The following is a 22,879-nucleotide window of genomic DNA, read 5'->3' on the forward strand; positions in this document are numbered from 1 at the left end:
GCCCCTGGCCTGGCTTCCTGTGCCTCGGCCCGCCCACTCTCGGGGCCAGCTCCTTGGCTCCTTGGAGCTCCAGGGCGTGACCAGGAAAGTCCATCCCTAGTCCCCCATCTCTGGGTCATCTCCCACTCCATCCACTTGGCCCACAGAGCCTGCCTTTAATATCTCCCCTCCTCCTCCCCACACCCTTTTTTTTTTATGAATCCAGAAGGTGGAAGCATCTCATGGATTATTAATGTGCTAAATGGCTCCCCTGGAGACCAGTGCCAAGAAATGGCTCCGACCCGCCCCGGATTACTGGCCTCAATTCTCTTTCTTAGAGAGCAACAGCAAGGCCCATGCTTCCGGCTGTGCCCGCTCTGTGCCCAAGGGTGTGTCGCCCTCCCAACGCTGCTTGGTCCACAGTCTGGAGCCCCCGCGCCCAGTGGGCTGGGCTCTGGCGCCTCCTGGCCACGTGGACATGGGCCCTGGGGTCCCACAGGCAGCTGTTGTGTGTCCTCGGCCAGTCTGGCCGGAAAGCCCCAAGCACCCCTGACACCCCACCCCAAGGTCTGTGGAGCCCCAATAAACAGCCGCTGTTGTCGAGGCCGTGTCGGGGCTGGTGTTCCAGCTCCCACGGCGCCTTTCATCAGAGTCTGCTCCTCACAGAGGACTTTGTGTCATCAAAACAGCAGCTGCTGCAGCCTCGTCCTCTGCAAAAGTGCTTTCACTTAAACACAGAGGCGACTGCGCTGAGTCTCAGAACGGCACGCAACACGGAGCAGCGGGTCCCACTCGGCCTGCGAGAAGTGGGAGGGGGCGAAGGCTGGGGGAGGTCCAGCATCCCAGTCACGTCCCAGAGCACTGGGGTCGGCCACGAGACCCACTTCGGGCCTGTTTCCAGTCAGGGTGAGGAGGACACGGGACCCGGGGATGGCCCCAAGCCCCCTGCCCAGCCTTCAAAATCAGAGTCAGCCTGGATGCAGGCCCACCACACGCAGCTCAGTAAGAAACAATGGGCTGGGGTCTCCACCACAGTGGCACCAAGAGAGTCACAGGAGAAAATCAAGTCGGAAGACACAAGCTCAGTCCCCACCAAGCAGGTGGCATCGGAGGACAGGCTAGAGCGAAGGGTCTCTGGAGCCCACCGCTCCGTTTCGGAGAACAAATCACTCAGAGCCCCCCTCCCCAGCAGCTGCCCCTCCCCCCTGAACCTGTGGTTCCTCAGCCCCCTGGACCGTTCCAGTGCTCTTCGGAGATGCCGTGGCCCAGGCTTGGGGACATGCTGGAATGTAAATGGCAAAGGTCTGGCTCCAGTGGGTGGTGGGGGGGGAGGGTGGTTCTGGATTTGGTTCTTTATATACCAGGAGTGTGTCAAGCAATGCCTAGGGGTGAGAGGGGAGTTTACTCCTGGGGACACTCCGCCGTCTGGGCTGGTTCTCGCAGTGCTGGGTGCCACCAGGACCCCATCAGGACGTGCTGGAGGCAGGGGGCATGGCCTGCACGGGGATTAAACTTGGGAGCCATGAGCGTGCAAGGTATGTGACCGCTGACCCGGGGCTATCTTCCTGGATCCTCATTGGCTGGTCGGTTTTTTTGTTTTGTTTTGTTTTGTTTTGTTTTGTTTTGTTTTGTTTTTGCTTTTTGGGTCACACCCAGCGATGCTCAGGGGTTACTCCTGGCTCTGCACTCAGGAATTACTCCTGGTGGTGCTCAGGGGACCATATGGGCTGCTGGGATTCGAACCCGGGTTGGCCGCGTGCAAGGCAAACGCCCTACCCGCTGTGCTATCACTCCAGCCCCGGCTGGTTGGTTTTTGATGTCAAAATCAAGCGTGACTTGGACCTCTCAGAAATCCGGGCCTAAAGTGGGCCAGAACGCAGCTGCCAGCAGTCTAGCAGTCCAGCGCACAGCACACGCTCCCGGCTAGTCCTCCTCGCCCCCACGCTCTCACGGAGCTTCTCCCAGGAGACAAGCCAATACACACATTGTGGGAAGGCCCTGAGGTGCAGTCAGACAGACCAGGGGCTGGGAAACACAGGTCCAATTCAGGTCCAGCTCAACAACCTACCTGGGCCAGGCCGGGCTCTGCGGGCTCCAGGGATGGACAAACTGCGTCCACTCACTATTGACCTTTCATCCCTTGGGGGTTCGGGCGGTATTGCATGCCGCCAGACTGCTCTGATCTGCTCCCCGAGGCGGCTCTCCCCTCACACAGGAAGGATGGCCTCGGACGAGCTGAGACCATCACCCAACACACCTCAGACACGGCTGGCGGGGGTTCAGGCTCAAAAACCGGTGCTGGCTCTGTGCAAACCTAAGCCAGGATTCTGAGAGGGTCTGAGAGCATTTAAAGGCCAGAGAATGGTGAAAATCTACAGGAGCAGGAGGTGGGGATCGTGTGCCCTGAGTGGAGCCCATGGCGGCCCCTGGCTCCCATCTTTGGCACTGCCTGGTCCCCCGAGCACCAGTGCGAGTAGCATTAAAGGCTCCGGACAGCACAGAACCCCGCGGCATAGAGCTGACTGACACTCTCTGGGCGTGGCCCGGACTCCCAAGCCCCCGCTGGGTGTGGTGGCAAAATCAAAACCAAAACCAGAAAGGAAACCTGTGTTTAGAGATGCGAACGGTGGGCTCTGGGCGAGAGGTGGGGGGCTTTCAGCTCCCCCTTCCCTGGGGGCTGCCTCGGAGATCCCCCTGGGGTTCCAGATCATCCCTCGGCAGGACATCCCCTTCTGCCAGTCAGTGCCCCCCTCCTGGTACAGTGTCTGAGCCCGGGTGAGGGTGGGAACAACCAAGCCCAGGCCCAAGGCAGCTCCAAGCTCCAAGGGAGGGCTGTGAGGGCCAGGGAGCGCACGGGAAGCATGAGGGCTGCTCAGAGGAAGGTATGCAGGGTGCAAGCTCAGCCTGGCCACGTGTAAGGGCACCCTCTTGTCATGCCAGGCAAGGGGTTATTTGCCCATGCTGCCCGCCCACACCTGCACAGGCTCTCTCGCCTGGCTAGGCCTGTTTCTGGTCAGTGTAACGAAGGGGACATTCTCCACTGCAGGAGAAGCAGGGACATTCCCGCACCACCAGGGCAAGCTCGGGTCAGAGGGGTCCTGCACTGTACTGGCCTTTCACAGGGGACCCAGAACTTTCTCCTGCACATGTGTTAGGGGACCAGCAATCTCCTGCGTATACGAGCCTTAAGGCAGCAGAGGGAGAAGTCTCTCCCTCCCCGCAGCTCCCTGCTTGTTCTGGGGTCCAGAGAAGCTCAGTCCCCCGCCACTGCTCAGGCCCCAGTGTGCTCCCGGGTGGCTTCCCCGGGGGGGGGGGGTCTTCTCCCAGCGGGGAGACCAGAGCTGAGCTCCCCTGCCTCCAGGCAGGATGGGAAGACGGGAGAGGGACTGAGTCCGTGGGTCGTTCTCCAGCTCCGGGCCGCGCGTCAGGGCTGGGACCATCTTAGTCTCTCCTCCGCACAGCAACCACGAAGCAAGAAAGCCGGCAAAAGGCAAAAGTTAAAATTAACCGACTTCAGCACCGGGTGAATCGTCAGCCCCGTGTTGCGCAAAGCCCTATTTCTGTAGCACCAGGAAACAGAAACAACTGATTCCACATTCCAGGCCAGCTCTGTCCGGCAAGCATTGTTCCTCCAAAGGGCAGCCCGAGCTCCTGTTCAATTACACAAATTACATGCATTTTCCCATTTGCAGAACTCCGCTGCGGAGTCCGGCTTTGAATAAGTGAAGGGTTTCATCACGTCCCCTGGGCACAGCCGCCCAACCCTATCTCTGCACGCCAGCCCAGCCTGCCCAAACGGGGACGGTCTGGGAAGCTCCCCCACACCCACCCCAAGGGCTCATAACAAATGGGACGGCGGCAGGAACAGTGGGGAGAGAAACCCAGCTGCAGAGCTGTTCCCTCTCGGGATCCAGACCTTGGGTACAGACCCCCGGCGCCCTGTTCTCAAGGCCGGGAGAACTCAGCTGGGCTCATCCCAGCTTCTGTGTCCCTTGTGCCAGGCACCATTCCTGTCCCAGGCCCTGGTACTGGCCCTCTGTGCCCAGCTGAGGCCTGAATCACACCAAAGACCTGATGGCAGATGTCTCAGGCAGCTGTGGACCAATTATACCTCCAATTATACCCAAGGCTACTAGAGCCCCCTGAGGTGGGGAGTGGGGGGCGGGTATTACTCATCTGAAGAAACACTGGTCTAGAGACGTGGGCCCTTGGGCAAGTGACTCAGTCCTGGGTGCCTCTGTCTCTTTATCTATAAAATGGAAATAGTAGCACCTATAACATCCAAGCGTGATCAGGACTAAATGAATTACTGCAAACATGAATGAACCCATAACATTGTCTGGAAAGCACTAAGTCCCATGTACATGTGTACACACATTTTTGTAGATAGTAAACACATTAGTGTACATATTAATACAGTTTAGCTTTAGCACTACTACTTATTTACTTGCTTACAGCCAGTCTCTGTCCGCGAGTGTTAGCTTCAAAGGTCCACAGATAGTGTCCATATCTGTCCTGCTCAGCCCAACAACCCCAGTATTAACACAAACTCTGGGCACATGGTATCCTGCCCATTATACTTGCTAAATGGATGGCTGGGTGAAGGATGATGGATGGAGAATGGAGAGGTGATGGGTGACAAATGGGTGATGCTGGTGCATAGGTTGGTGGTGGAAGGGTAATGGATGAATAGGTGATAGAGTGGGTGGGTAACACATGGATGAGTGGATGGACAGATGATGTCTGTATGGATGGCTAATGGATAGACTGGGGAGAGTGATGGGTGAGTGATGGTTGGATAGTTTATGAATGAATGGATGAAAGAAAGATGGTGAGTGATGGATAGACGACAGTGGGTAATTCAGGGAAGGAGGAAGGGATAGAGGGAGGGAAGGAGGGAGGGAGGGAAGAAGGAGGGAGGGAGAGGAGGGGGAGGGAGGGAGGAAGGAAGGAAGGAAGGAAGGAAGGAAGGAAGGAAGGAAGGAAGGAAGGAAGGAAGGAAGGAAGGAAGGAAGGAAGGAAGGAAGGAAGGAAGGAAGGAAGGAAGGAAGGAAGGGAGGGAGGGAGGGAGTGGACATGGGTGACAACCTCTTCCCGGTGGTCACAGCATTCTACACTGGTGAGCATCACCTGAACATATTTGCTTCTGAGAAAATAATTGGCCCAGCATCTTCAGCCCCGGGAAAAGCTTGACCAAGGGGAAAGTCAGAAGGACAAGAGGGTTTCAGCGGGGGAGGAACACTCGGTAGGGCACAGTGAGAGCAGGCACAGAGGCTGAAGTGCAGGTGCATGTAGGGGTGCAGAGCTGGGCTCTCTGCACGGGGCTAGGGCAGGGTGAGTGGCAGTGGCTGGAGGTGTCCCTGAACAGGCAGACCGGTGGGGCATCAGTACTGGCAGTCAGGTGAGGGAGTGTGCTTCATTCAGACACACAGCAGAGGTGTTGAGCTGTCTCTTTTGGCGTCCCACTGAGGGGACTGCCAGGATGGGCCCAAGAGGGGGAAGCAGAAAGTGAGGCTAGAAACATCCAGAAAGAAGGGGAGGGGGGAGGCCTGGGCCAGGCAGGTGGGGGAGGCTGTGGCCAGGAGCCCTCCTGGAAAGGACGTGGTGGCCAGTCACGGACAGCGCCTGGCCAAAGGCAACCCAGGCCTTACCTGCACCAGATTCCAGCCTTGGAGGGACTCGGCGATGATGGACGTGACAGACGGACAGACGCCCCCAAACACCATCAGGTGGTTCGGTCCATATTTTATTGCGTCGTAGAAGGCTTTCAATCCTTTCGCATTATCACACTGTGAGCAACACACAGAAAAAGGGTCCGGATTAGAAACGGCTTTTCTCAGGCACAAGTCCCGTCCGTAGATTCACACCCACAAAACCTCCTCTTGGGAACCTCCTGTCTGGGGTGCCCCTGAGCCAGCCCCCAGCCCATGCTGCCAGCTCACAGACGTGACCGTGGCATCTTGCATCGTTCCTCTCTTGCCCTCTTGGCTCCCTAAATCCAGGGTTCTGTGGGGGCGGGGAGGGTAGGGGGGAGGTGTCCCTGCAGAGCACACTCAGGAAAGTGTCCCAAATGCCCCAGCACAGGGCCAACCCTCCCATGACCGTGGATGTTCTAAAAGAAGGTGAGTTTAGACCCACAATATGGAACCACACAAGGCAGAAAGATGCTGAAGTGTGGGTGAAACGGTGGCGTTCTGGACGTGTCGTGCGTTGCCGGGAGAAAGCAGCAGAGCCCTGAGAGGGAGGCCAGGAAGCTCATGCGGCCTCGCACGCAGCCAAGCCTGGCCGGATCCCAGGAACCTTGTGGCACCATTGGCAACACCATGTCCTCGGGCCCTTGCACCGAACCACTGGCCCACTTGGCCCCCAGGAGGGGCCAGGAGGGACCAGGAGGGACTCTGGCCCCTCGACCAGTGTTATTTTGACAGGTTGGGTCCACGGGACCGGTGAGAGAGCTGGCCGTGGCAGTCCACCCACCCCTACCCACCCGTCGCACACCAGACAGGGAAGCAAGACAGGCCCTAGAGGGAGGAGGAGGACGCGGAGCCGTATGAACCGATAAGACAAAGACAAGGCACGGGCTCCGGGAGCCTCTGCAGGGAGAAGACTCACCTTACGGCAGTCAGGCTCGGATCCATGTTCCTTAAGGGGCAGGGGTGAGTGGGAGCAGCCAGACTCCTCCTCCCGCTGTGGCTCTCTGTGACCCAGATCCCCAACTCCCTCCAAACCATCGTTCTCGGGAGCTTGTTCAAGCGTGGGTTTCCTGGCCTGGGGTCTGGGGCCACTCCCTCGGATTCTTGGCCAATCTGTTGGCTGAGCCACGCTGGAGGACGTCATGGTCATGGGGTCCGGGGGGATTGGGAACCACTAGAGCCCCCCTGGGAGTGCTCTGGAGGCCTCCAGGGCTATACCCGGCGATGCCTAGAACATCCTGCAGTGCCAGGGCTCAAACCTGAGATGCAAGGCATGCACCCTAACCCCAGAACGAACTCCCTGGTCCTCCGAGGATTCGGAGGAGTCAGCAGCCCCCTGCAGTGCTCAGGGACTGTCCCTAGCTCCGTGCTTGGGCTTGCACCCAGCACTGCTTGGCAGGGACATGAGGTGCCAGGGATGTAAGCCAGGACCCCAGGAATCCCACGGGCAAAGTCTGCACACGGCCCGCTCCTGCCTACCTCGACCCTCCCCCCACACATACACATACCATTTTCATTTCACCCATTAATAAGAAATGATGGAGCAGATTCAAAGGATAATTTGACAGAAGGATTTTTAGAGTGAATGCAAAGAGAAGAAGATTGCTAAATTAGTTACAAAATGGGCTCATGTCCGACAGGCAATGAAACTGTTGGCAGCCCTGGCAGACAGAGACAACCAGGAACAGTCAGTCCAACTGACCCATTTGAGGAAAGTTTCCTGGGTCCTAAATCCCTGTAGCTGGGCATCCCCTAGGCAGTGGGGTTGGAAATGTGGAAAGCTACAGACAAGAACTACTCTGGGTATAAAACTCCCAGCCCTGCTTATCAGTTGCACAGGAGAAGCCCGGGGAGAGGGTCCTGCCTCTACTCTAACTCATTCCTCACCTCTCTCCCCCTTACCCTCTAGTTCATGCTCATCAACCTCCTTATTGTCAGGGAAATCCTGACCTAATTCCTGCTGCTGCCCCTGGACCTTTGCACTTGCTTTACCTCAGAAATGAGACTTCTCCTCATTCAGCAAGGCTGCTACCACTCAGGGCTGTGCACCTTACCTCCACGCTCACGTGCCCAGACACATTCCCTAAGAGGATCAGAGATGTCTTGTCTGCTTTTCCTCTGTGTGTTGACTGGTCGCTCAACTAGACTGTCACCCCCACCTTCTATCCCATCCATCTATGTGCAGAAATATTTTTTATCATGATCTCCCAGCCCCCTTCAGTAAGCACTCAGCAGGAGCCAGACTGAATGTCAGCAGGGGCCCTGCTCGCGGGTCTGTACCCACTTTCTCATTCCACTCCCACACCTCCCTCCTTAGCCCTGTCTTCCTCTCAGTCCTGCACCTCCATCCTCCCCCCCTGCACCCCGCATCCCCTTCCCTCTGTGGGACCTGAACACGGGAGCCGAGTGGCTGGGGCTGTGCACCCTTCTCTTTGATGGCAAAGAGGCTGAACTTGCACCCACAGGCTAAGCTGATGGGGACACACAGATGAGCCCCCCCGCAGGTCCTGGCCTCTGGGAACTCATGTCCAGCAGAGGCGGAGACACAGAGCCGCGGGGGACAGTGAGACTCAGAGGAGAGAACCAGGGAGGACTTAGTAGTGTGCAGAGGGGCGGGTGCTGGAGACTGGGCAAGGAGGGTGAAGCAGCCCCTGTCCAGCTGGGGGTGGGCGGAGCTGAGCACCAAGCTCCAGAACCTGCATTGGAACCTGCAGCACCACCACAGGTAGGAACTGCATTTGCTGTGAGGTTGTTGCTGCTGTTTGGTTGCTGCAGTGGGGGTGGGGGTGGGGGTGGTGCTGCTCAGGGGCTAGAGCCTTCACTCGGTGGTGGGCTCAGGGCAAAGTGCTGGGGATCAAACCTAGGGCATCACACATACAAGGCAAGTGTTCTACCATGTAAGCCATCTCCCTGACCCTCAAGAATTTCATTTAAAAAAATTTTTTTTGAGAGATAGTACAGTGGGTAGGACAGTTGCCTTGCACGTGGCTGACCCAGGTTCAATTCCCAACATCCCATATGGTCCCCGGAATACCACCAGCATATAAGTCCTGAGTGCAAAGTCAGGAGTAACTAACCTATGAGCATCACCAGGTGTGGTGCAAAAGGCCAAAGATTTTTTTAAATGTTATTTAGGAGCTTAAGTGAAATACAATGGGTAAGGCACTTGCCTTGCATGTATCCAACCCAAGTTCAATCCATGGTGCCCTATACGGTCCCTGCAGCACCCAGGAATGATCCCTGAGCACAGAGCCAGGAGTGAGCACTGAGCACCACCAAGTGTGGTCCAAAACCCCAAAAATAAATAAATAAAATAGAAATGTTATTTTATTTTAAATGGGTCAGGTTCTCCAGACGCCAGCTAAATTTTTCGGCATGGGCAGCTCCTCGCAGAATGTCTCCACACTGAGAACTAAGCCGCGGCCCCATGCTCGCCCAGGAGGGGAAAGGTATTTCTCTCTCTCGCCTCTTCCTTGCCGGGGGTGAAGGGCATGGTGACTGCCATATTTTGACGACCACAGATGGGGTTTACAAGCTTACAATGATCCAATATCTGGAAGAAATCTCCCTGGACTTAGTTGCTTAAGTACAGAAATCCAAAACGTCATATCTCTTCACAACAGGTCTGACTCTAGTGGGGTACTCCTAACAATAATAGTGAGGTTTGTGTTGAAATATTGAATGTAACCAAAGTGAACAGAAAGTAAAGTGAAATCTATCAGTTACAAGGTGGGTGTGTGTGTGTGGGGGGGGATCAGGATGGGAGGTGTACTGGTTTTTTTTTTTTTTTTGGTGGTGGGATATGGGCACTGGTGAAGGGACGGTTGTTTCAGCATTGTATAACTGAGACTTAAGCCTGAAAGCATTGTAATTTTCCACATGGTGATTCAATAAAATAAAATTCTTAAAAAAAAACTACAAAAAAATAAATGGGTCAAGTTGATCTTTTTTTTTTAGGACAAAAAAACGAAAGTAGAGAAGGGTGGAAGGTGAAAAGGAAAGGGGAGGAAGATTAAGTCTTTATTGTTTCCTGAGGTCTTCTGTTGCCTGAAAGCTACACCTTCCACTCTCAGCGAGGTACAAGGATATAAAACAGAGCAGTTCATGTTTTCATTGTTCCTACCATGATTTACCGAATCACTTCCCGTTTTAATATATTCCTGTAATGACTTTAGCTTGTTTTCTAATCTGTAGCTAATGACAATGATAATATAGTACACCAAGATTTATAATCAAAGTTGCATTCAAATCATATCAGCCACAATGAACTTATTAATACTCGTTTGCTCAGCAAACATTTCCCCAGTACCTCGTTCATGCAAGATTCCATAGAATAATGTTGTTCTGGCTTCTCACCAGCACATAATTTCAAAGGATGTCAGCTTGAGGAGAGGAGTATTTGATGACCAGTACTGGAGCTGGAAGAATCTCCCAGGGGCAGGAATCTTTGCCTGACTTGGTTTTCGCCAGGCTGGGCATCGAGTCGGAAGTTCAGCGCCTGTGACCTTGGCTCCTGTATCTGATCATCAGGAATATGTGATGTCATGAGGCAAGGGGGAGTCCGCAGGTGCAACTAAAGCCAATAACCAGCTAACCCTTGATGTTTTATTCTGGCGGGTGGTCACCAGCCAGCAGGTGTGCCCCTAAAAACTGAGATCTTGACTGACCGAAGCCGAAGGGAATTGCGAGTCCCAATGAGGCATGAACTGGGGGTGCCATGGTTGGTTTGGAGATGAAGGGTGCCGCACACCACAAAAATGGAAACCTCGCTCCTGCAAACTCAAGAAACCAAATTCTACTGACCGCCTGCATGAGACCCCAGCCCAGCTGTCACCTGGATTTGGATGAAACCCAGAGCAGGTCCCGGCAGAGCTGGGCAGGGCTGGGACTGTTGGGGAACTGTTTTTCCCCAACATGCCCAGACACGTCGCTCACTGGGTCCGGGAAGACACAGGGTGAAGGATGATGGGTGCTCGGAGAAACCACTCCAGGAGACAGCTGATGGCCACTCACTTTATTGTCAACTACATACAACTACACACATATTTTATAGAGGGTCTCGGCTTAAGAGGATGGTCCAGGGGCTGGAGCGATAGCACATTGGGGAAGGCGTTTGCCTTGCACACGGCTGACCTGGGTTCGATCTCCGGCATTCCATATGGTCCCCTGAGCACCACCAGGAGTGATTCCTGAGTGCAGGGCCAGGAATAACCCCTGAGCATCGCCGGGTGTGACCCCCAAAAAAAAAAAAAAACAAGAGGATGGTCCAATCACATAGAGTTTAGCTTTACTGACCTATCACCTTTCCAACTCTGCTTTGCCCTGGTCCAATCCCAATTAGGGATAGACACTGCAGTTAGGAATGCAGTTAGGTGACAATTCTTGGGGGATGAGACCAAACCCCAGGTCCCTGGTGTTGTAAAATGCGTCCAGATACTTCCTACAGGGACCGGTCTTATCTGCTCTGGTGCTTGTTGCCATGCTCCACACTGGACTATGGGCCACATACCATCAGGCAATATACACAGCCAAGGTTAGGGGCCCCGGGACTCTGGTTATCGCTCCCAGCAGCAACAGATGCACCAAAACAGGGAAGCAACTTGGGAAGGTTCAAAAGAGGCAAGTGAGGATCCTTACAGCCAAAGATGCTCCAGCCGCGGCCGACCCAGGTTCAATTCCCAGCATCCCATATGGTCCCCTGAGCACCGCCAGGGGTAATTCCTGAATGCATGAGCCAGGAGTAACCCCTGTGCATCGCTGGGTGTGACCCAAAAAGAAAAAAAAAGATGCCCCAGCCAAAGGACTGGCCTGATGCTTTTCTACTTAGTTCTGTAATTCATTTTTATGGTTTAGGTGATTTAAATGGTCACCAAATGAGCCTCCACCACCCCAATGTCCCCTCCAGCCCATGGCTCCTTCCCTCCACCCCTCCCCCTACTATTTGTTGATTGCCAACTATGGTTTGGTGCCCACTGTTCCTCCCTCAGCATCCCCACGTGCTCCAGACCACCCACTTTTGCTCCCATGTTACTTCCCAGAAGCCTGTGTGTTCCTCTCCTCTCCCCGCACCCCAGCACGCTCAGATCTGTATTCTAGCATCCGACGAGGCTTATTATGGATTGATATTGTCCGTACCCTTGATTCATTTCTCTCTATATCACAGGCAAGTGACGTTTTAGATAAGATCCGTTGTGTTCTGCTGGGTGTTGAAATGTTTCTCTGCCGTACAGTGATCAATCTTGGGAGCATTTTGTTTCACTGTCCTAGTGGCCACACAGAAGAGCCGCCCCCAGGGTCAGCTTCTGTGCCCTGCCCTCATCCTTCTGGCCCTTCCTGGCATGTGACAGAAGCCTCCCGTGAATGGGGCCCCTCCCGTACGCAGGTGCCTCCAGGACCGGGGACACTTTCCCTCTGTCCTTCCAGGGGTGGGCGTCGGGTGCCACAGTCATCTCAGTGCTCCAGAGTAGCCTCCAGACCCATCCATGACCCCATGACCCCCTGGCACCCCTCGTGACCCTGTGGACCCATCCATAACTCTCTGAGAGTCCAGTACTTTGCTCCCTTCCCACACCTGTGGACCTGCCCTCGTCCATGGACCTGAACCAGGGGTTGAAGGCCACCGACCTAGAGAGCTCAGCTCAGGGGTGAAGGGAAGGGTAGAACTAGCAGCATTCTAGAAACGCATCCCCCTCCCCCCAGGATACGGGCAGGGGTCCAGATCTCTTGTCATCAACACTCCAAACCGCCTCGGTCACGTCAAGTTTGGCCACACCGCCACCCCTCTTAACGAGGGCATCTCTGCAGTGAGCAGCAAAGCACAAATCCCAGGACCCTGTCTGGCCACCTGACATGCCATGCTGACCTTCGTCCTCCTTCCTGACGCTCCGCCTCCTTACCGCGCAGGCTCTGCGTCCTACTTCTCAGACTGCTCAGCTGACCTAGGGGGAGTCTTTGTGGCTGAACCAGCTGGGAGATTTTCTCAGAACCTGGGACCCCCAGCGCTTCATGGGGGAGCAGCCAGGGGGAGGGGCTCTGGGCTCCTCAGCATCCCCCCCCCCCCAGCTTCAGTGTGACTCTATTCCACACACAGCGCCAGGCATCCTACATCACACCTCCCTCGGGAAGAGAACTGCGGTGCGAAAAGCAAAGAAAATGTTTCAAAAGCACTCTAGAGGGCCTTGCCTAGGTCTGGCTATTGCCTCTGGGCCCCGGCAGGGGAGGGGGGGTGTGTAACACACAGGCTCAGCTATACAAACCAGCATGGACACACGCACTTGGCCGCTCCTGCAACGACTCCGGAGCACCAGGACGGCCCGGAAGCCGCTCGCCAGCCTGCGTTTCGTAGGCCTGCTTTCCCCAGGGCCTCCTTGCAGACACTTCGCCTGGCTATTTCACAAGGACGTGTCCTAGCGTCCTACATTTCACGGGTCAGCTCTTCCTCTATCCAGGGCTCGGGGAGGTTCCCTGGGTGGCTGTGCACAGCTGTCCCTGCCCTGCGAACTTCCCACCCGCGCCTACTGTAGGCGCCAGGGAAACCTGGGAAGCTCCTTTGGCCCCGACTGAAGGTGCCCGCTGGCACTCAGAGTGCTTGCTCCTGGGACAGAATGATCAGTGGCAGACGTTCCTTGTGGCAAGTTGCCTTTGCAGCCTTTTGGCTTTGGTCAAATCACTCCCGGAGTTCTACTTTGGGGAGAGATAAAACAACGGCTGGGGCTTTGCACACAGGGTTCGATCCCCAGCACCGCAGGGTCCTCCAGCATGGGCAGGAACAGGGGGAGCCCCTGAGCACCACCAGGGATGGCCCCAGAACAGGTAAGGTCAGAAATAAATAAGGGGACCCTGGTGTCCCAGAAGAAAGGCCGGGCTTCATCCTGTTCTATTCCTCCCGCCTTCCCAACGAGAACCCCGCCGCCCCCACACACATCGCCAGTATATTCTGAACGTTGGCAAGGCCCCACCTGGCTGGCAGACAGGTTGGCCTTCTCATGCCACAGTTCAAAGGTCACTGCCCAGCTTATGCCCCTGAACTGAGGCTCTTGCACACAGCTGGCCCCTGGCCCCGCCGCCTCCCGTCCCTCAGGTCTCCAGGATTCCCAACCCACCCCGACTCCCACCGCTCTGCTCATGTTGCCTCCATGGCCACTTTCCCCCGAACCCTGTGCTTCTATCCTCAGAGCATCTCTGTCCCCTAAGGACAGACGTCACAGGGAATCCATCATCCGTTGGACCCAGAAGCTCTGAAAATTCAGCACTGACATCTGGGAACAGATCCCAGAACGATGAAAAATCCTCTTTTTTTTTTTTCTTTTTAATGAAAAAGTGGGACTCTTGAATAAAATTCATTTTCATTTAAATCTCATTTTTCAAGCATTAGAGTACCTTTTTTGACTTAAAATGTTCGAAGGAAATGTTGCCAAGCGCTAACATGTAAAAAATGCCAAGAAAATGTCAGAGTTAATAACGACCAATTTGAATCGAGGAGTGATTCACGCGGAATTGAAGAACTTTAAAGCTAATGTGTCCATCCTGCCGCCTCCGTGCTCCCTGTCCGAGGAGCACCCCCTCGGTCCTCCCACCCTCCTCACTGTCAGTGGCCAGCTCCGCTGCTGAAGAAGTGCCTGGGCTGGCCCTAAAACCACCCTCCCCTGGCAGTACCAGCCCAAGTTCTCATCTGAAAACAGAGGCCAGCAAACATTTCCCATCAAGAACCAGACAGTATAATCTCTACTTCATATCCTGAAATTTTTTTTCAAAAAAATATATTTGAAGCTATTTTGTTGGCACAGATCATTAGAATTATATAAGTTACTAGATATCATCTATTATGCTCAGTTGACTTTAATTCTAATATTAATTTTAAAAGAAGGGACAGGGGCTGGAGCAATAGCACAGCGGGTAGGGCGTTTGCCTTGCACGCGGCCGACCCGGGTTCGATTCCCAGCATCCCATATGGTCCCCTGAGCAACGCCAGGGGTGATTTCTGAGTGTAGAGCCAGGAGTAACCCCTGTGCATCGCCAGGTGTGACTCAAAAACCAAAAAAAAAAAAAATTAAAAGAAGGGACATCTGACATTAACATTCATATCTAACCTGATAGTTTTACTGGTGTATCACTATTATATTTCCTCCTCATTCTCCCTTTTTACTTTTGTTTAATGTATATATTTTATAAGTATTCGTAGTTATATATTTTTGTAATTTAATGTAAACAACTATTACTAAAAAAAAAAAAAAGAACCAGACAGTAAATATTCCAGGCTTTGCCCACCATATGGCCTCTTGGTGCAGCGCTCCCGTCCCTGGGAACATGACCCATAAATGAAGGAACCTGGCTGCATTTCAGCGGGATTTTATTGGGTCAGCTTAGAACTTCACAGAACACGTACCATCTCCTACTCCCTAGGAAAGCCCTTCACACCCAGCTGCCCTAACTTCCAATCCCCCGTTAGACACAGTGTCAGACGCTTTTCTAGGTGGGCTGTGCTCTAGAAAACGCTCATGCTCCAGAAAAATTAGTTTTAGGATGCCCCCTCCACCCCCCAAAACCCATTTGCCCCAGGCAGAGAAGTAAGACCAACTGACACGAATGTGCAAGCACTCTGTTAGCCTGGCACTAAATTCACAAAAATGACCTTATTGGTTCTTATGATGACAAGGGGGCTTTTATGAAGATTTCCATTTGATTGTGAAGAAAACTGCGGTCCAGAGAACTAGACTGATTTGTCCAAAACCATATCCATGGTACGGATTCAATCCCTTTAGAGTACTGATTCATTGTATTTATTTCTTTATTTTTGGTTTCTGGACCACACCCAGCTCTGCTCGGGGATCACTCTCGGCTCAGCACTCATGAATGACTCCTTGCTGTGCTAGGAAGCCACAGGGGATGCCAGGGATTGAGCCTGGGTCAGGCGTATGCAAAGCCTGACCCATACCCATTGCACTATCTCTCCAGCCCCAAGAGCTGATTTGTTTTCAAGGAGAATACGTTGCTCTGAAATATTTCACTCATAGCAAGGAATGTACCATCTATCTATAACCTGTATGAGAATCCAAAAAAAATCCAAAAATAATAAACCCAAGCCTCAGTTTATACCGTAGCAGCCGTGTGTGCACTGGGCAAATGTCTCTCCTTGACCCAGGGGACCCCAGTCTGAATTCTGTGTTGAGCATTTCCTGCCTCCCACTATTGGTTGACTCTGTGTCTGTGTTTCCTACACACGGTGTCATCTCGTTTGACTTGTTTTTTGAATGCATACCTCAGTGAAACCCCACGCTATCTGTTCTCCTAAACCTTGCCATGATGACTGCACACTGACATATCTGTTATAAATGAAGCTCCGTCCTCTCACTGTGACAGCCGAGTAGCACTCCACATGTGAAGAGGCTGTATGCCACTGATTGTGGGGGGGACATGGGTGACCAACATTCGGTCTGGTCGTGGCTGTGAGCAAGGTGGAGAAATGCCCCCGGCACACAGGTGCAGAACTTCTCTAAGGTTGAAACAGAAACGGAAGCAGGGCCGAACCACACATTTTCTCAAAATCATTTTATCCATTTGCATCCCCACCCGCAGCCACAGAGAAACCTCACTCTCTCACATCCCTCACAAAATTAATCCGTGCCAGTCCTGTAGTGAGTTGACCTGGTATTTCGATGAGCGCGTTCTCCGTGACTAAAGGGGGTAAGCCAGTTTTTCCTGCATGCTGCGGGGATGTTTGTGTTTCCTTTTAGAGCTGATGCCTTTGGCTGGTTTTCGATCGGTTGGTTGTTTTCTCTGATCTTGTTCCACGTGCTCCCAAGCTGAAGGGAAGAATCACCCCCCTACCTTCTGCTCACGTGCGTTGGTGGCCTCTCCAGCTGGCTTCAACCAGGCTCCTTCATACGGGGCTTATGGCCAAATGACCCAGTCAGCATGTGCAATCTGGGTAACCCAACACTGCGAGCATCTCGGGAAGAAAAAAACTAAAAAAAAAAAAATCTACTGGCTGGAGCGATAGCACAGCAGTAGAGCGTTTGCCTTGCATGCAGCCAACCTGGGTTCGATTCCCCTGCCCCTCTCGGAGAGCCCGGCAAGCTACCGACCGAGAGTATCTCACCCGCACGGCAGAGCCTGGCAAGCTACCCGTGGCATATTCAATATGCCAAAAACAGTAACAACAAGTCTCAAAATGGAGACGTTACTGGTGTCCGCTCGAGCAAATTGATGAGCAATAGGATGACAGTGACAGTGACTTGCTGATCAAATCAAACTAACCTAAAGATGAATCAAAATGTAGATCTCAGGAATGCAGAAGCAGTGAAAGGAGCAATGGTGAGAACTGGACCCATTCTATCAGAAACAACCAGCCACGTGCAGAGAGTAATGTAACACACAGATCAGAAAGCGAAGGAGGGAACAGGAGTTTATGCTTCCTGATTTCCTCTGCTTCCACCAAAGGACTTTAATCAGTAGCATCTAAAATTGCAATATGGAGTTTAAAAGCCAGGACTCTAACAACTTTGCAGTTTCTCATAATCTTTCATGACCCTTAGTTACATCAAAAACTAATATTTCCTGTAGTGAAGGCAGGAGTGGTTAATACTGAGCAATTCTTTCTGCTTTTACTTTGCCTTATTTTCTTCTGTTAGAGTCAAATAAATAGAATTTAGCATCAATTTTAAGTAGCATGTAATAATACTCCCTTTATTGTATTATTTCTGTACATCTTTACTAACACGCCTGGAAAGATGTCTTCAATGAGTCAGTGAATGGAAAAAGATTTCTTTGGTACCTGTTTTGCTTTGCTTGAAACTCTTTTATCCTTGTGGCGTCACAGTCGGTGGTGTTTAGGGAACCATGTAACGCCAGTGAATAAACCCAGAGTCTGTGCATTCAACGCCTATGCATCACCACTTGAGCTACATCCATTGCCCCTTGGACTTATTTTAAAAGCAATGTATTTTTAGGGGCTGGGAGAGATAATACAATGGGTAAGGGACTTTGCCTTATATGCAGCCGATACCAGTTTGATCGCTGGCATCCCATATGGTCCCCCAGCACTGCCTGGAGTGATTCCTGAACTCAGAGCTAGGAGTAACCCCGAGCACCAGTGGGGGTGGCCCCAAAACAAAACCCAAACACAGAGAACACATATTTTATAAAAACATAAGTCATTTTTTTAAGCTGGTAGCTTTCTTCATCCAGGATGTGTTGTTGTTTTTGTGAACACATTCAGCAATGCTCAGGGCTTCCCCCGGCTGTGAGCTCAGGGATCACTCTGACAGGGTTCAGGGACCCGTATCTGGTGTCCAGAACGGAATCTGGGTCGGCCACGTGGAAGGCAAGCACCTTAACCTCTGCACAATCTCTCCCGCCCCTCCTAATTCTTAGCCAGCCGCTGAAGTCTCCCTCTGCGTGTTGTAGGGCAGTCTTTCCGAGCCCAAACACGGGACTCTACATCTATAATTACTAAGTCATATTGTTTGCCCAGCACCACGGCCAATTAAATTAAATAGACACTACATTGTCTCGCCATCGAAATGAATCCCTTCCAACATTTTCTGAGCATCCACAAAGTGGCAGGAGAAACATAAGTTAATCCCTATGACATATAAAAATCTCCGAGGAGAGCAGATATTTGAGCAACCTCCACTGACGAGCTACATGTGGACGTCAGAGCAGCAACGGGGGCGGCACACGGGCCCCGGGGAGCCAGCGCATGCCTGGGCCAGGCACCACTCGAACCCCCCCCACGATTCACTCCTCCACCTGGCCCCCCAGGAAGTGGGTCCTAACCCCGATTCCCGCCGTAGATGGAGAACCAGAGTGCCAGAGAGGCAAGTCCCGAGCCCAGAGCTGAACACAGCGAGTGGGGGGCCAGAATCAGGACTCGAGACAGCGAGTGGGTCCCTGCTCCGTGACACGTCGTAGGCTCTGCTCTTCCTGCGCCCGCAGACACCCACCCACCCGCCTCCCCTGCTGTGACAGCTGCCTCTGGGGAGCAAAGCGATGCCTGCAAAGGGACAGTGCTGCGTGCAGGACTGGACACCCAGGTCCTGCACCCTCCTTTTCACCCAAGTGTGAGAGGGGAGGCCCCCGTCTCCAGGGACAACCTCCCACCCCAAACCTTTAGCTGTCCTGGTCGGGGTGCTACTGCTTCGAGAGAAACCCTCCCACGGGCGAGTGCCATCCCCAGCCTGCAGGAGCCGCCCCCCTCGCTCCCCCCAAGAGCCCCAGGCATCTGTCTGGGCCCTGCAGTGGGCCTGCTGCCACCCCCGCTCACCCTAAAGCCCAAGGGTCATCTAACCCTTCACAGAGGGCCAGGCGGGGTGGGCGCCAGTCGGAAATGGAAGCCACACCCCACTGCTCCTCCGTCCCAGCAGCCCAGCCACTCCCCTGGGCATCCGCGCCCGGGCTGACTGACGGACAGCCATCTGCTCCCCGACGTCTCCCGGGAGCAGCCCGTCCGTCCCATCCGAGCTGGCATTTCTGTGTTCTCCGCAGAGCTGTCACTCGCGACTCGGGGCTGACTGCAGGCACCGAGATCTGAGGGTGATGGAGTTGTGCTGCGGCGGCGGCGTTCGGAAAGCCAATTACCCAATTTACAAAATGTTTTTCAAAGCCAGGGAGATACAAACTGCGTCTCCTAATTAGCTGTCAATAAGTCGTTCCCCCCTCCCCCCCACGCACACACCATGAACACAGGTGTGACATTTTTAAAAGTCAGGGTCACAGGCAGAGAGTGCCACCAGTTACCTGTCAGGAGCTGGGGGCTTCTTCTTGGCGGTGGGGGTGCGGGGGGGGGGTTGTGCAAATATCACAATTTGTCAGTCCTGTCCCTGGGGAGCATGGCCGGTCCCCTGCAGGAGACACGGGCCACTCCTGCTGGGAGCCATCTCCTCTCTTTCCACAAAAGAGCTCCAGCAAGGGGGCAAGGGGGCCTTTTGGAGGCTCCCAAGCTCGACAACCGCTCAGGGCCCACCCAGGTACTGGCCAGGGCATAAGAGCGGAAGACACAGCCTGCCCTCGGAGGAAACGCGGGCATAATTGAGTCAGGGCCAGTGTGTAGTGTACAGGAGTGCTAGAATATTCTGTCAACCCATTACTACTCCCAGGAGGTTGATCCAAAGTCCGGTCTCAGAGGAGACATGAGGGACAGGGGGGACAAAGGTCACACGTGGTCTTGACATCAGGGAACTGCTGCTTGATTAAGGGAAAAGAAGATTCAGAACAGGGGCCAGGGAGAATACGCAACTGGCTGAGTGTGTGCTCTGCGTATGGGAGTTGTGGGTCCAACCCCTTTGATCCTCTACTTTCCTGAGCACTGTGCTAGGAGTAGCCCGTGAGCCCCAATGGGGGAGGCCACAAAACCACCAGCAACAACCAAAAACCGTGACTGGAGGTGGGATCACGGTGGGAGGCCCAGTGGCGAATCATGCAGAAAGGAAGAGCCATTCGAGTCGCATTGACGCTCCCCCAAGACTTCTTGGAGGTGGAAGTGGGGAGCCAGAGTAGTGGGGGCAGAGACGGGAAGGGGGTGTCACTCGCAACTCCGGGCTGGTTGCAGGTGCTGGGAATTGAGGACGAGTTGCAATGCCAGCTCCTGTCTTTGCTGGAGCAAATGTGGGGAAGTGCGGGAGACGGGAAGGGGTACGTGCTGGGCTGAGCCAGCACCTGGAAGAGCCAAGCTGGGAGTAGTAATGGGTTGACAGAGGCGAACTGCGGGTCGGAGGGGTGCTGCGGGAGGCTGCAGGGCACCGGGGTGAGTGTGCAGGGAAGGGAGAGGTGTTCTGGTGAGGGGGGTCCCAGGGGCCGTGCTCTGGGGAGGCACATCTGGGGATCAAATGTGCTCACCCCACTGAGCACAGCACTTAGGGAGAAGGTTTAGACAATAACTCTCACTTTCTGTACATTTTGTCACATTTTGGGAAAAAACAAGCAGGAGGGTCCCCTGCCCCCACCCCCTGTTCAAGACCTCCACTGCTCCCAGCTCTGGCCCAGGGAGGACGCAGCAGTGTGTGTGTGTGTGTGTGTGTTTCTCTCCGGTCCAGGAGAGTAGCAGCCCGGCAGCCCCCGGGTGATGGATGGCACAGATGGGGGCCCTTCCAGCAATACACAAGCTTAGGGACAGTGGGAACAAAAAGGCGAGGGGAGGGGAAGCTGCCCATGAGGGAGAGCAGTTTAATAGTTTATAAAATGGGGGGCTGAAGCAATAGCACAGCAGGTAGGGCATTTGCCTTGCACTCGGCCAACCTGGGTTCGATTCCCAGCATCCCATATGGTCCCCTGAGTCCCACCAGGGGTTATTGCTGAGAGCAGAGCCAGGAGTAACCCCTGTGCATTGCCAGGTGTGACCCAAAAAGGAAAAAAAAAAAGTTTATAAAATTGTTCTTGGGGCTGGAGAGATAGGGAGGGCGCTTGCCTTGCACACAGCTGACCTGGGTTCGATCTCCAGCATCCCCTATGATTCCCGAGACCCACCCAGAGTAATTCCTGACTGCAGAGCCACTGAGTTACCCCTGAGCATCACTGGGTGTGACCCCAAAACAAAACAAAAACAGAAGAGTTTATAAATGGTTCTAGGAGCTGTGCATGGCTGCAGAAATTGGAATACGCCACCCTTCCACCTTGCCTGGAGATTGGTCAAGGAGCAGGAAAAGGCCTGAAAGAGGCTCACAGGAAGGGGAAGGCGGACAGGACCGCATCCTTGTCCCCTCCCCCAGAAAGACAGTGCAGAGCACAGATATTCCATCCCACTCCTCACCCACTTTCAACCTGTTGAGTTCTCTCCAGAACCAGGACGGGCGTCGGAGAAGGCATAACCACACACGGCACCATCTAAGCCAACAGGCGTTTCCCTGGGAGGGTGGTGGGCGCAGTCGGTTGGAATAAATAAGTTAAGACGTGGCATCCCTGTCTCTTTGTGTAGGAGAGTTTTAATTGCTGTTTACTGGAAAACAAAAACTTCACACGTGCAAGGAGGAGAGACAACATGTCCTGCCATGTGCTTCTTGAGTTTTCATGTGATAGAGCCAGGCGGGAAGGAGCGGGTGGCAGGGTAGCAGGGTGGGGGAACCTTCAGTTTGGACAGAGCAGAGAGCCAAGAGCCTTCAGTGTCTACCCACGTGGCATCGAGGCAGAAACAACCTCATACTCCTCACTGCAGCCGCCCCCACCACACACACACACACACACACACACACACACAAGCACACACACACAAAGCACACACAAGCACACATACACAAGCACACACACACATGCACACACACGTGCACACATGCACACACACATGCACACAGCATGCACATGCGTATGTACATACACATGCACACATATAAGCAAACACACAAACATACACACAAGCACACACAAGCACACACGCACACACGCACACACATACACATACAAACGCATACGCACACGCACACATACAAGCACACACATGCACATACACACACAAGCACACATGCACACAAAGCACACGCATGAGCACAAACACACACATGTGCACAGGCACATACGAGCACACAGGCACACACACACATACACAGACACACATGCGCACACACACCACGAAGCCTGAACAGCATTTCCTCTGTCCTGTCCCAGCACACTCTATGTGCTCACTCTGTCGAGAGAGGCTCCGTCTGCTGCCCCCTGGCTGGCCACACCTTGCCCCCAGGTGTTCCACATCTCAGTCGTCTCTTGGGGCCTGGCACGCGACCAGACCCTGAGCCACTCTGCCCAACTGAGTGTGAGAGCCGAAAGGGGACCCTCGGTGGTCAGAGGGGTGGAGGGTCTTTCCATCCCGACACCTCAGTCTCAGCTCCTCGCAGACCCCCACCTAAGTGGATGCCAACGGGCGTGAGTGTGCCGGACATGGCTCTGGGCTCCCAAGCCCATTCCACCAGGAACGCTCCTCTCTGTCTATCTGACTTATGGGGCTAGACACGCCTTGCTGAAGGTAGGGTCGGAGCTCAGCAAGAGGGGGGCCGGGAGAGGAGAGGGGGTGTGGCTAGCCATGCACACTGGCTAGCCAGTGTCCCCTCCATGCACGCAGGACCACCCCAGGACTTGCCAACAGGGTCCCCAGCCCCTACAGCAGAAGCAGAGAGAGAGGTCCAGACTGAGGCTAACGCGGGGAATGGGGACACTGGTGGTGGGAAATGTACACTGATGAAGAGATGGGTGGTGGAACATGGTATGACTGAAACCCTCTCAGG

The 22,879-nt window shown here is 53.9% G+C and overlaps 1 protein-coding gene across 1 annotated transcript in view; it reads right to left on the minus strand.

Moving 5' to 3' along the window:
- Positions 1–22,879, minus strand: part of GABBR2 (gamma-aminobutyric acid type B receptor subunit 2) — a 372,576-nt gene that overhangs the window by 249,575 nt on the left and 100,122 nt on the right. Inside the window, exon 2 of the mRNA XM_004600251.2 lies at positions 5,631–5,768. Coding sequence (XP_004600308.2) covers positions 5,631–5,768 — 138 coding nt within the window. The remainder of the gene's footprint in view (positions 1–5,630; positions 5,769–22,879) is intronic.

The sequence above is a fragment of the Sorex araneus genome, chromosome 1 (assembly GCF_027595985.1).
Source record: "Sorex araneus isolate mSorAra2 chromosome 1, mSorAra2.pri, whole genome shotgun sequence".
In the NCBI taxonomy this organism is placed as follows: Eukaryota; Metazoa; Chordata; class Mammalia; order Eulipotyphla; family Soricidae; genus Sorex; species Sorex araneus.